The 14,527-nt window shown below is 42.1% G+C and overlaps 1 protein-coding gene across 5 annotated transcripts in view; it reads right to left on the bottom strand.

The window, feature by feature from the left end:
* The window catches only part of neto1l (neuropilin (NRP) and tolloid (TLL)-like 1, like), a 64,835-nt gene extending 51,432 nt beyond the window's left edge, over positions 1-13,403 (bottom strand). For 2 of the 5 annotated variants that reach the window (XM_076761813.1, XM_076761815.1), the window contains exons 1-4: positions 12,691-12,838; positions 11,849-11,905; positions 11,619-11,753; positions 10,927-11,175 (exon numbers count right to left, since the gene is read on the bottom strand). In XM_076761813.1, the coding sequence (XP_076617928.1) occupies positions 10,927-11,175; positions 11,619-11,753; positions 11,849-11,905; positions 12,691-12,718 (469 nt within the window). In that variant the 5' untranslated portion in view covers positions 12,719-12,838. Of the gene's footprint in view, positions 1-10,926; positions 11,176-11,618; positions 11,754-11,848; positions 11,906-12,690 lie in introns of those variants that run through there. The other 3 variants (XM_076761811.1, XM_076761812.1, XM_076761814.1) reach the window with 3 other exon arrangements.
* Positions 13,404-14,527: the final 1,124 nt, after the last annotated feature.

The raw sequence follows: 14,527 nt of genomic DNA, 5'->3' as shown, positions 1-14,527 counted from the left end.
ATAATGAGAGCCAGCAGCGATGGGTGGCCACGTGCGTCGCATTGTATAGGAGTGCTGTGATTAATCGAGCTTGCCAAATGGAAAATGAAATGCCAGCAAGGCCATGCTGTTCAGCAAGCTGTTAGTGTTTGTTTGAGAGAGAAACAGAGATGAACACACATGACCGACTTCCTGACTTTTCCAGGTCCTTGCTCGTGGCAATCTGCCAGAAAGACTTCAGTCGTCCATTGGAAGAAGATGGTCTTAATTGACTTGCTGGGCTCCATTGGCGTACAGTCAGTGGTCTGAGGAGGAAATAAAAATGTTCTGTCGCAGACCCCTGCACCACAATAATCACAGATGGATGAGCAATTTGAGCCTTGACGAGGACTAAAGAAGACAAAATGTACGAGAGAAGCCGATGCGAACCAACACCTCGCTAAGGTTCGTGTTTGTCATGTTGTTATCCTGACACTTCCTTCACTTTCCGTGACTCAGGGCTTCAGAGCCAAGCATGTTTGACACTTTCAGTAAAATGGCTGAAAATGAACTGAAACAACTGCATAGAACATCACACCATCTGTCATGTGCCTCCGGAAACCAAATGTCACTTACACCTTTAGGATGTCAAACAGTATACATTCAAATTTAACCGGGTCTTTCCTGTAGGAACTGTTTAGCAGCCCGCAAGCTCTCATGATGGATCCTCTGGGTGCAATAACAATCCTTCACACAGACGGGGGGAAAACAGGAGGAGGCAAGAAAACCAAGCAGGTCTTTTGTTGAAAATTTAGCCTTGGCCTGCCTCGAAATTCTGCCATTATGGTTATGAATGAGATGCAAAATCAGGCCTCACATCATAACCACCTCTCCAAAGCCAGCACAGATACAGACCGATACAATGTCTTTCTGTTCTGCTTTGTGTTCAAATTTCATTCCATTTAATGTTCATTTTATTAACAAAAGCTTCGGTAAAATATGTTCATCAACGACTTGACGAGGAAAGACGAGACCGAAATGGAGTTTAAAAAAATGCCGTGTTGTGTTGGTAAACGTAAGCATTGGATATAGTGTATTTGAGATTGTGTGTGCATGTGCGCACATTTCAGTCAGTGTCATCTGAGGTTGACTAAATATACTAAACTTGACAACAAGGACATTTGACATGGGCCTAAGACTGAATAAAAATAGCTTACAAAATTATTATTGCATTGAATCTTTTGTCCTTGGCTGAACCCTTGAATAAACAAAACATGATGGACTGAGAGGAGCCAGAGAGTCAGTTGTGAAGCATAAACCACTTGTCGTGGCTTTTCGATAAGCCTATCAAACAGTAATGACATGCATTAACCCTCCAACACAGTCACAACAGTATATACGGCGGGACAGCTGGTATATGACCCAAGCCGCACTTACATCTCATGAAATGCACCATCAAGTCATTTTATTGTCATTTCCTATAAGGGAGTATTATTGTCGTGGGCGTCTGCTTGAATCCACAACTGTTCTATCATTCTGAAATGTTGTGAGGATTACTCAAATTCCACATTTCATAATCCCATCATGGTCTTGCTCTCCTTCATTCCCAGCGGTAAACAAAAGCTTTCCATTACCTATTAGATTACCCTGATGCCAAATGTGATTTAGGTCCCTTTGAAATTTGCTCTTAGATGATAAGCTGGGAATGCAGAGTCCAGTCTGCTGCCAAAACGGATGGAAGAAAACATGTAGATAATAAAAACAGAACATTCATCACTCATACTCCTTTTGAGGTAGTCATTAGACTTTTTATCCCTGTATGTTAATACAGAAACTCCCTCAGGACGTATCCCACTGGTGCGAAGATGAAAACAAAAGCAAAACTCGCCATGCGTGGAAAGCAATCTGCTCTGTGATGTCCTTTGAAATCAGAGGTACAAATCAGGAGCGATGAGCAAACAAAACTCATTCACCTTCCAAAAATGAAAAGACCTTTTCAATCAACTCTTAAGAGAATAATTCTCCAAGACGTTTTCAAAGGGTTGAAGGCTTAATGTGTGCAGAGATAAAATGCACAGCTCAATCTCATTGCTGCCTAATACAGCATAATGGAGAGAGTCAGGCTCTCAGCATGACAGCCAAGGATCCACAACAGCGATAGGCTAATGAAACAAAGAGCCCTAGGCAAGCTGTTATACCTACAGAGGAAGAGAGTGGAGAAAAAAACACACTTACAACAACCCAGCTAATTTCCAATGCAGTTCTGAGAGCAAGGACCATATGCATCATGTGTATAATGTAGCAAACACTGTGCGAATACACAATAGGTCGCTCTATTGTGGATGTAGCACAGGAAGGACACAGGGGTTTGAGCAGGAAAGCAGCCAAGACTCTGGTACAGATTGGAAAGATGCATGGTGTAGGCAAACACTCACATATACACATGTTCCAGCGTACTGTATTTACACACGGGTATTGATACATATGCTGTGTGTGTACAGTAGATACAGTACACACATGTACACACACAACCCCTTCAGTCCAATTCCCAAACCAGATCACAAATAAATCCCCGCATCCAGCATTGGTTTACATTACTGCAGACTTCCCGCAACAACAGAGTGGTGCCCTGACCCCCACAGCATCTGCAGCTGAACAGCAGGCCTGGCTAACAAACCGCCACAGAGGATGGAAGCAGGAGGAAGGCTGAGCCACTGATTGATCTGCAGGGTAATTGGCTAGGAGCTGCAGAAACAGCCAAAGGACATAAATATCAGCTATCCTGTTGGACGGTGAGCTAAGTTCCATGGAGTGATAAACTCTGACTGGCTGTCCCCTGAGTGAAGGCTCATTGTCTGATAAGCTGCTGAACATTTTGTGCTGGGACGTCTCTGCTGAGGAAGAAGGAGCAAGGTGTGAAGTCAGAGGAGGCGCAAGGAGAGGAGTTTGACGACTCGCAGGTCTAGCTAGTAAACTACTGTAGCGGGATAGCTTGCTGCTAACATGCTAGCCACCTGGACACATGCTAGTGCTAGTGCCGCAATAGCTCTAGTCAAGTTACAGTATTGTCAGTTGATACGTGAAGCAGCAAGCTAGTTAGCTCAGTTGCTACATGAATTCACAGTTTTCACAACATTTAGCTTATTTGTTCCACTGACTCCTGTCCTGTAACTATTTCCAAACAACACTCCAATATAGGAAGGTTATCAAAAATGGACAATAATTTACCACAGTTTCCTCTGTTTTGGACTCTCCAGTCACTCAAATGTTAGCATTGGAGAGATGGTTTGCTATTAGTCAACAAAGCTAAATTGTAGGTCAAAGTTGCTCGAAGCTGTTCCATTGAAATTAATTTGTTTCTCAATTAAATTTTGTCATTTTCAGTGCTGCTGATCGGTATTGACAGCTGGTATAAAGGATAATTAATAATTCTAGCATTTTTCTGTTGGTTATGATAACATTTTACTCAAGTAATTGTTGAGATTTGGGGACATGATGAATGTCTGATGATAACAAGTCAGACACCGTGAGAAACATGAACATTCAGATGACCAAACGTGTTGTAAACAAGACATTTTAGTCACATTACAGTATCTAAACCAATTTATTTAAAGGTTAAACTAATAGTGAGCGCACTTGAAATGCCAGTAATAATCTGTCATTGCACAGAAGTGTGTTGTGTGAGCAACACGATTTGCAAAAGCTGAAACTGAACCAAAAGTCTGGGCAGCAATTCTACTGTTTGCCTACTGGTTCAGCTCTCTGCTATTAACTTGGGAAGCACAATGGTAATATTGCAGATAATGATGATGAGCAAAACTATGAAAAACAAGATACAGGTTGAAATGAAGTGGAGTTCATGTGGACATTGATGGTTGTATAGCTGAATTTCCTGGCTCACGTCAGAAAGCATTTAAACATGTATGCCTGGACATCTCCCTTCACATGGATCAGGCGCATAACACACAGACAGCATGAGCCATTCATGTCGGGGAGAGAGGCGAGGAGAGATGAAAAGAGGCAGTGTTAGCTGAGAAAACCAGAGACAGAGAGATGAGCGAGGAGAGCGAGGGTGCGACCGACCTCTTCCACAGCTGCAAGAGGTGTGCCTGCAATGCTAACTCGCCCCATCCATCTCGCTTTGCTCAGAGGCAGTGCGGAGGAAAGGGTGTCTTCAGCTGTGCTCAGATGCAGCAACTGTCATTCTTCCTCAACACATGCATCCTCATGAGAGTCTTTTTTGAAATGAGATTGATGTGGGCTGCCGTACCTCAAAAGCACACAGCTAGATGAGGGACTCAGCCTGGTCTTCAAATACAGGTCTGTTTCTTTGTCTGGCTGTTTTACACTGAAATGAGTCACGCATGAGGTGCATACCTACGCTGTGAGTAATGTACACCTACATATTTTCCCAGCAGAGAAACACAACAATAACAATCAGAGAAAGGCAGCACTGAACAATCAAAGGGAGAACTCCTGGAGAAAGTGACTTGCACTGGAGGGAGCACTAATGACAAAAAGCATTAGAGCAAAACATTGGAAGGAAGATCTTTTTTGTGTGATTTATGAGGAGCGACTATATGCAAGCAGCTCATTCAGGCAAACACACTCTTCCCTGGGATCCTGGGAGAAAATACACCACATGAGATTTTCTCTCTCCATTTCCTCTCATGAATTCTATCTACCTTTCCTCTGTGCTCCTTTGTGAATCTGAACCTCTGCCAGTGTTGGGCCATGGAAAATGAAATTTTACTCCCAGTGCCTTAGGTGCTGTACCAGTACAGGACAAAGTTTTGACAATGTTTTTATTGGATTTAGGTTGAGAGGTGCCACAAGAGAAAAAGCCAGACCACATCTCACAAGCTCACTTTCCACAAGGAGACATCCATTTTAACTGCTCTACCAGTCATGTTGTACATCCCGATTGACATGAAAGCAAATACCTGTCAGGATTTTCTAGACCTCAATGACAAGAGCACAACTGTGAGCTTATGATCCCTTTTTGTGTATCAAAAAATGAAATCCTTGTTGTGCAATAAAGTGAAATACCAAGACTTCCCAAAAAACTGAAATAAATAATGTGTCAAAAATGCTAGCAAATATGTTTTTTCGACTTGTGCTATTCTTCGATCTAAACTGAAACATCTGTATTTTCAGAATAGGAGCCCCAGATCTCGCAGTCAACATCTCCTTGGATGTGTATCACTTAGGTTGGAGTTTTGTCCTAAAATACAGTAAATGTATTATAACATGCCTCCTGCCAATCTGCTGAATGTCAGTGTCTTTGGAAACACCAACCAAACAAAAAGCGACCATTTAAATGTCGGGTGTTGCCACTGGCAAATGACTTTGGAGGCAGATGTGAATCTGGGAAGTCGCTGAACTTTCTGTCCAGCCCTAGCAGTGGTGCTGCCGAAGTCACTGCCCTCCAAGAGCGACGAGTCGATCTCTGCGGTTCAATTTTCAATTTTCCAGTTCGAGCCCATCTAGCTTCAATCTCATGGCCCTGCCTCCTTTATGATAGGCCCATATATCCTATTACAGCTATAATCTTAAATGCCATTTGACTCATTTCATTGCAAACAGATCCCCAGTGCAGTTAGAGCTTGGTTGGGCTATAAGGCACTTATATCAATCAGTGTCATCTAGATTATGGATTCATTAGTCATGGCCTGAATTCTTCAAATTGGAAGACAAACAGCGACAGCGCTACTGAAGGTATCTTGGGTAATATAGGAGGCTGAACTGCGTGTTGACCAATTTTCATTCCAGGAAAGAAAAAAAGGATTGAGTTTTTTTCCACTATCATGAATATTACTTTGTGTTTGTCACAAATTTGCATAATTTCCTCATTTAAATTACAAATGTTAGAGAAAAGGTCCAAGGAATTTTATCAAGCATTTTCCCCAGTCAACACTTGATAGCCCCTAATTGGTTAACCAAATACATTTAAAAAAAAAAAATGCATTATGCACTCAAAACTACACAAATCCAATTCTGCTCATGTCATTTCCTTGAGGAAACACAGAAAAGTCTTCATATTCCATCTTTAAATGTATTCACAGGCTCAACAAGATTTACATCACATCTAAGAAGCAGCTGAAACCCTAATGGGCCACATGAGTATACTATATATACATAAATCTCACTTTGCCATGATATGTTCAGTAAAATAACAGTATATCTTAAGTCCTTGGATCAAGGAAATGCACAAATCCTATAGCAGTGCCTGCCTCACCGCCAGGCCTGGTCTCTGCAAACAGCCAGTGATCAGAGTACAGGGAGCAGGAGGGGGAGAACTTGCAGCTTTTATTTGCTCTGGCTTTGGCTTAAGGTGCTGAAACACCACTTAATCTACCAGTCCACAGGGTTCTAAGGTCACGGCGCCCTAGGATGACCTGAAAAGCAGAATGCTGCTCAAATCCCCCGACACCCTTGCACACACACATACACACCAAAATATACACACATTGGTTCCACAACTCAGTAACTTTCCCTCCTGCTCGTGCTGTATTCAACGCTTCCTCTCGCAGTTTTAGATTTTGTGTCTCTACTACGAGGGTGCTTGTGAAAAATGTAACATTTTGGCTTTGACCTGCAGAGATGATGTGAATCTAGGGGAGGCAACTTCACACGTGCATTGTTTCCATTTGGTTCACCACACTACTGACGTCAGCATGTAGACAGTGGCTCAATACCACACTTTGACAAGTTGCCACTAGTTCAAAATGAAATGGTTGTTTCTTCCATGAATATGTGTGGGCAGAATAATGAGACAGACAGAAAAGATGAAACAAAAAAAATCGTCCAGGAATTAGTTTGCAAACTCAAACACAGCCTTGCCTTCCTGGGCCTGAATCTTCTAGCCCTTTCCTAAACCACTCGTCTTGTAGGTGGTTAACTACTTACCCCTCTGTCCCAGGCATCCCTCACTTAATTGACTGAGGTGCTTTTTACATGAGGACTTAACTGTGGAGCAGTAGAACATGACGACTTCTGTGAGACACAGTAAGTGCTGCATGCTGCTTCAAAGTGGCATTAGGATAATATGTCATGGTTAATTTTACTGTATCTTGTCAGTTTTGAGAAACTCACTAATGGTGCCTCAGTATGCATTACAAAGAATAGTCCAACATTTTTTAAATAGGCTTATTCATTTTCTTGCCAAGAGCTAGAGGAGAAGATTAACACCACTCTCATGTTGGTCCAGTACATGTAAAGTTACACAAACAACCACATAGCTTAGCTCAGCTTATCTTAGTTTAGCACAAAGACTCTAAACACAAAACAGGCTCCATTTACACCTGTATTAACATGTGGCCTTATCTGGATACATTATATGGACACTGACATCCAGTCCACAGGCATTTTCATTTACACTTGGTATTATGAAGCAGTCTCATGTTAGTGCTTTTATCATGATCAGATCTCAATATGTAAATTTGCCAGACGGAGACTGTGAACTTGTCAAAATGGCACATCAAGGGAAGGACTGCAAATGGACGGATGCTAGCTAATTAGTGAGATTTAGAGGTGCTAGTAGGTGGGTTTTACTACCATTTGACAGAGCCAGATTTACTGGTTCCTCCTGTGCCCTGTTTTTATGCTAACTTGGCTTACTGACCACCAGCACTAGCTTTGCATTAACTGTACAGATGTGAGGTGGTATCATCTTCTCAATTAACTCCCTGCAAGACAGCGAGTAAGCATGTTTCCTAAAATGTCAAACTGTTCTTAGAGTGTGAGTGTTAGGATGGCTGCAAGACTGCGACTATGATTCACCTGTGAATCTACATATGTTTGGTGGGCAGAGGTATTTCCTGACTACACTCATTCACTCAGGTAACTAAAGTGTGTCACACATGCAGCCTGCCAGATGGACTCCACGTCTGGCAAGCTTTCATGTACTGATCCTTACACAGGTGCTAGACAGTCTCATGGTCGACAGTATGTCTTTGTAGCTGAATTGTTTCAATAGGAAATAGTTGTATGTGTGATTTTCAAATACATATCTTGTCAAACTCCTTTTACAGTTTTCAAACCATTGCAAAAAATAAGCCCCAATGCATTCTGCAGAGCTAAGAGGGACTGCTGTAAAAGTTCTGTGACACAAGAAAAGACCAAGTATGAGCCATGTGGGTGTAATTTGTTTGACAAATAAATTGTGCATCACATCACTGTGGCAGCCAAGTTAATTTAGTCACTGTTCTGAGTCAATCTCTAGTGTCTATTACACCAGCATCTCTTACTTCCTCTGATGCCACATATAAATTGAATGCATAGCATCTGCAGACTTTAAGTGCTCCGCTGAAGGACCTCAATATGACACCGGATATTGTGAGATTCCAGTCACTGCTCCTTCATTCACTGGCTCCTGTACTAACCGCATTAGTCATCAAGAGCGCGAGGCTCTGAAAGGACACTGGCAGAATGTGAAGGAGAGGCATAAGAGTTTTTATCTCTCCGCTCCTAAAATGACTGAGAAAAGAGAGTAAGAGGAGCTGATTCATGTCACCTTTGTTGCCTCTTTTTTTCTCTCCCATTCATCAGACGAGGGCTGTGTGAATTAGCATGGCTAGCAGAGCAGCTGCAGATGTGAGACACTATTCACATTGCCAGATTTTCAGAGTATCAAGTCGAGTGAATTCAAGACTTTTATCTTCTTTAATTATGTAAATCATATGCCACAGATATTTCCTATCAAGTCGAGAGGAAGAGCTTTTTTCTTTCCTCTCAGCAAAATTTCAATGAGACTCCCAAGAGAAGCAGGCAGAGGAAACAATACTTCAATTGCGCATTACAGAAAATGTGGTCTGGATTCTCTATCTATGACTATTATGGCTGAAAACAACAAATTATCCTTCTTGTGTAGTTATATATATATATTTTTTTGAAGTTGCACTGGTGATGTTCTGACATACTGTACTGTACATATAGTATATATTCAAATCCAATAGGGATGACAATGTTGCAGACTATCGTTCACTGCATCAGGAAACCTTGACGAGCACATAATGTAGAGGTCACCATAAAAATACAGCTGAATGCTCACATTCATTGAAGAAATAGTTCGACAAATCTCTTCTTGAGTGTAATGTAAGATCAGTGCCACGCTTTGTACAGTCAATATAGCGCTATAATACCTGCAGCTGGTTAGCTTAGCCAGTTAGCTGTACAAAAACCGAAGTTTAGTTTTTGTACTAACTAAAAAAATGAGATACAGTGCTAATTAGTGAGATTTTAAGGTGTGTTCAGGCACATTGTGCGGGGAATTGCATACAAAGTCAATGGAAAGACGCATTTAGCTTTGCGCGGTGTGAACCGAGGTGAAAGCGTGAAATGTTTCAGCTAGAAAAATAAAAACTACTGATGTTGTATGGTACTTGGTAAATGGGCTCTTTGGGGGGAATCAGAATACACCTCTGAATACACCTTCAGAGGTGCTTGTAGGCAGATTTTGTTACTATTTGTTGCCTGACAAAGCTGTGTGAGCTGCTTCCTCCTGTTTCCTGTATTTGCTCTAAGCTAAGCCAACCAACTGCTGGCAGTAGCTTCATTTTTACTGTGCAGACATGAGAGTGGTATCACTTTGACATGAGGATAAGAGAGACAAATTTTGTAAAACATTTAACTAACCCTTCAATGGTAGCACAGTTAACATGAACCTCCATAGAAAGATATTATTGTCTAGCTACTAAGCTATAGCCTTGCTGATGAAGAGCAACACATTTGCGATCTAACAAGTGCATTTCTAAATAGCAAATCGAAGTTGACAGAGCAACTGATGTGTATAACAGAGCTGCAGGATAAGAGATTTATGCCTCAGCAGACAGCAATCTCTATAACACAGACCATATCCACGCCTGACACTGTCCATTCATGTTTTACTTTGCTTACACTTTATTTTATCTGCTCTCCAAGTCCTTTCTGAACTGCAGGAAAAACATCATATTTGACAGTATAACAGCTGCAGCGGTTTTACTTTCGTGCACTTCTACATCAACTTCTTCTTACAAATCTCAGAAGAGGTAGCAGTCCTTCTGCTTAATTAGCCACAGTATGAAGTCCTTCACTTTATCCCTCAGAAGATTTCATTGCTATTGACTGCACTTCTTCGCTGTAATTTCCCATGGAGAGCTTCACCATCCTGATTTCTCGATAACAACACACGCATGAAGCCTTTAGAGAAAAATCTATAGTCCCTCTTCACCTCGATGGTTGTCTTTTCAGTAGCCCACAGCTAGTAGCATGATTTTCGGAAGAAAGGTCGATGTACTGCGTGAGCGTTCCTCATATAAACAATGACACACTCAAATCTCCAGAGGTAAAATATCCCTGAAGGTGCGGTGGATGTGGAGACAAATTGGCATAGCGTGCCTGTTTCCTGGCACGGTGCCTTTCAAGCCTCAAACACACTAAAAAGTTGACAGTGTTATTAAACCCGGTCAAGTGTAGGTGAAGGAATATTAAATCATGGTTATGCCCTGATTCCTTGTCATCAATCCTCACACTGCTTCAGTTATGGGATCTCAACCAAACATGAGGCAAACTAAGAAAGTCAAGGTTTTACACATAACAATAAGTGCCACCATTGTGTTCGACAATACCGATTAGTTTGCTATGCACTCTCTGCCTCTTCCAGCTCCTTAAACTGGAGAGGTGCTGCTGAACTGTATTAAAATCTGACACTGCTCCACATCACTCCAAATATATAGAGAAAAGAAATAACAGGCCAGTCGGGCTTAAGAGTGTCCCAGCCAATGACAGTATATTGCCAATGGAAATACTGAGTGTGTGTAGACAGACAATCAATAAAACTGCAAGAGGCTCCCACAAGGGCGAGTTCCCTGGATGATGTTTGTTATTCATTTGGAGCCTTGCTGTTAGAGCTATAAAGCATGGATATGCTTACAGAGAAAGAAATGAAGTGACAGGAGCAGTAAGGCAAAACAACTGCGAAAAATGTACCTGCAGTGAAGTTGTAACTTGCTGAAAATCCCACCGCTTCCAGTTCACCATCTGTAACAAATTTTATCCACAGATATCGGCCGCTACTCCTGATATCAGGCGGGCTGTGCTGACCGCAGTAGCGTCCGAGCATTGGGGAGAAGCCAAACGGTCCATCCCGAACCTCGATGTTGTCAAATTTACATTCCCAAGAGGACTCGATGGAATAATTCTCCTCAAAGTGCAGATCAATACACTGCCTTGGGGGGGCTGGAAGACACAATGGAAATAATTACCACCTACCACAGAGCAGGGTGTAAAATATTAGTCATGCTTTCATTGATGGACGTTAAACCCGTTTCATTATCCGCACGCCCACACGTTCAATACACACCTCCAATCCTGGCTGTTAGTCAGTTCCACTCTAAAACACAGGAGCTGTGAGAGGCTTTAGCTCCTACGTTCACTTTGATGATTTCATAACCTTATTATGAGGACTGATCAATCAAGAATCACCTCCTAATGTGGAAAATGCCAGCCTGAGGTGGCCACTCACTGTCTAACAAACCAGTACATCTCATCATCCTCTAAGATGTGACTGTGTGTTACTATCCCCCTCCAGGATAACCCCAGGAACGCTTTAGCTGTAGCGAATAAATTGCTGGATCACCTTGCTTTTTTTCACTGCTGCTGTGCTTAAAGAGAATATTTACCTTCAAGGATGTAAACACACTCTGTGTCTGGGGGGTATTTGTTTGGGTAATTGGGAGAAGTGAAGAGCCCTCCTTCTGGTTCCTTCACCCACGTTCCACATTGACCTGCGGGCTTCACTCCAGAATTGTTTTTCACTAAATTACACACAGCAAAAGAGCAAAGAAAAGTGAGAGATTAAGGCTTTGAAGGAGAGGATATGAAGATGTGCAGCCGTGGTGGCGGAGATTACCTGCTGTATCCTTCCTTGTTGCCCCAGACAACCCAAGTATGAGAAGACTTGCAACAACTGCGAGAACAGAAAGACAAATTCGTTTTGATGGAAGACTGTGACTTGCACATGTTGTTTTTCTGTTGTTTTTCTGTTTGATGCACAGCTTGATTTCAGATGGGGGAGGGTTGAGTCAGCAAGGAACAAGAATTAGAGGTTTTGGATTCATACTGTACACCAGCATTATGCTAATGCTAAACCTGTGCTGACTGTAACCTTAAAGAATCCTCAAACAGCACACACCACCTAAAATAATCAGAATAACAGGGAATTATCAGTATAATATTAATTATGCTGATTAATATATAAAATGGAAGCCTTTCCAATGCTAATAGACTCAGTAGCTCAGAAGAGCCTATAAGCCTGTACTGTAACTTTGTGCAAACCCATTTATAGCCTTAACCAAACTCTGCTTAAAAAAAAAGTTTTAAAAAATAACTCAAAAATGACCATAAAAATGAGAGGGGAAAAAATGATAGCAAATCAGGAAATGCCACAAATCAGTTTTCAGAATATTTCTTCCTTCAAAGAAAATAATAAGAATAAAAGAATTTAAAAAAATCTACAAGAACTTCCAGTGTGACCTTCAACAGTGAGTTTACAGGCTGCGGGATGCAGTACGTTTGTGCATCACCTCATATTTGTTTCATCCCGACAAATCACAACTCTGGTTTTGTTTTTTAGTTTTATCTGTTGCTCTGATATTAACGCCCGATTAAGGGATTACTCTACTTCTTTTCGTTGGGGATATAAACAAGAAATAAGAGCTTTGCGCAAGTGGGCTTCGGCTGATGCTGTCTTACCGTGATGGAAGCTGTGTCCATGTACCATGTCTGTTCCTTTCACAAACGGCTTCCGACTCAACTAATTCCATTTAGATTTACGAAGACTGGAAGAGAAAAAAAAAGATTGAGATGAGAGTTTTCACACCGGGAAACCGCTCATAGCGTACAACCTTTCGGTGGAAAGCAAATTTACGTCCTTAATAAAATCTTCAGTGGAAAAAAACAATCCTTGCAGATGTGTCACATACTAATCACCAGTTTCATATAGAACCAAAAACAGTTCTAAACACTCGCCCGATTTCCATCCAAGTGTTTCTAATACCCTTTGGTGCTTTTGATGCACTGAAAGGATTAATAGTCCCGTCATCAGCCCTTCTCTAATCGCTCCACCTTTGCAATCTTCTTTTGGGAAATATCATGGACAGCCTTGTTTTGTCCTCTTTGGTCCCTTTATCAGGAGATGGGATCCTTCAGGAGCATGTAAAACCACGCAACACTCATGTCTGCGGCGTTTTCTTCACTCTCTTTGCGTGCGTAAAATCCCCTGGAAAACACCGGGTAGCCAAGAAAAATTAAGTGGATTTTGGTTTGGCTTTCATCTGTGGCTTCTGTGTTCTCTCTGAAAAAGCTGTCAGGGTTGTTCAGAGTGCATCCCTCTGTCTTGGCTTCTATGGAGAGTCCCCGCAGCCAGCAGGAGTTAATGTATGATCTCCCTCCTCCTTGCGTTCATTCAACACTACAGTCGTCCAATGCGCCACAATCCTCACGTACTTTTGACGCACGCGTTGAAAACTTCTCCAGGACACGACTTCATCCGCACACGCGCATACGCACCAGGGGGGGGGAAAAAAAAGTAGAGATGGAAGCGTTAATGCGTGCGCGCGTGAGGGTGTGTGAGTATGTGTGTGCGTTTTGAACAATAAGCACGCGCCGCAGAATTCATTTCAGCTCGCGGATTCGCCGCGCAACGAAAATGGAAAGGTAAGCAGAAAAGGCAATGAGATAGGAAATTGAATAAACAAGCAATAACGCGCACATGCCAAAGAGTGACTTCTATCAGCATGATCTGACATGGAAAAGCTGCAGAGTGAAAGAGATACAGCATCATCCTGCAGAAAGTAGAAGCTTCAAAGCATGTCTTTCATCCTTTGTTTCGGGTTCAAACCATCTAAAACTCTTGCTTTAAAAACCATTGCAATGTTTTTTTGTATTTGGGATGTCCCCAGATATACAGTCAAAGCCCCACAGTCTGGTACGACTGCCCCCCACTTCAAGGTTATCATGGAAGACATCTTCAGATACCTCTCAATGTTTCTACAAGCAATAGAGAGGTACAGTGAAGTAAGCAGAGGAGCTTCATTTTTTTCCCCTTCTCTTTCTGTCTTTTTCTCAGAAAGGTGATCCTTCAATTTCTGGAAGTGTGAGTGTCAGGATGTATGTATCGTGTGTAGTCGCTCTCACACCTGATGACAAAGCTGATCAGAGGGTGCCCAGGGACAAGTCAGGGGCTCAGGCTCCCAAAATAGCCTTGGCACCCAGCAGATAATATCCATCTTCAGATACTCCTGCTGCAGAGGCAATCTTGGACTCAGTCCCTCTGTGTGTATGGTAATGCCACTGGTTAGCATTTGGATCAGCTTAAAATATACTGTTAATGAACCACCCTGATAGTGGATGCTGTTATGCCCATGACAGACTTGAGTACAATGACTTTGTTCTCTCTGGCTTCCTCTGTGTTTTTTTTTATAAGTGCATAAACCCTCTTGAGATTCCCAAGATAAAGACCTACTGTCGTCTCAAACGTCTTCCTCTTAATTACATCCTGTCCCAGAGATTGGCCTGTTACTCACTATTC

This window comes from Chaetodon auriga, chromosome 21, assembly GCF_051107435.1.
Source record: "Chaetodon auriga isolate fChaAug3 chromosome 21, fChaAug3.hap1, whole genome shotgun sequence".
NCBI classification, from domain to species: Eukaryota; Metazoa; Chordata; class Actinopteri; order Chaetodontiformes; family Chaetodontidae; genus Chaetodon; species Chaetodon auriga.
The sequence above is the reverse complement of the archived record's forward strand: the minus strand, read 5'-3'. Positions and strand labels throughout refer to the sequence as shown.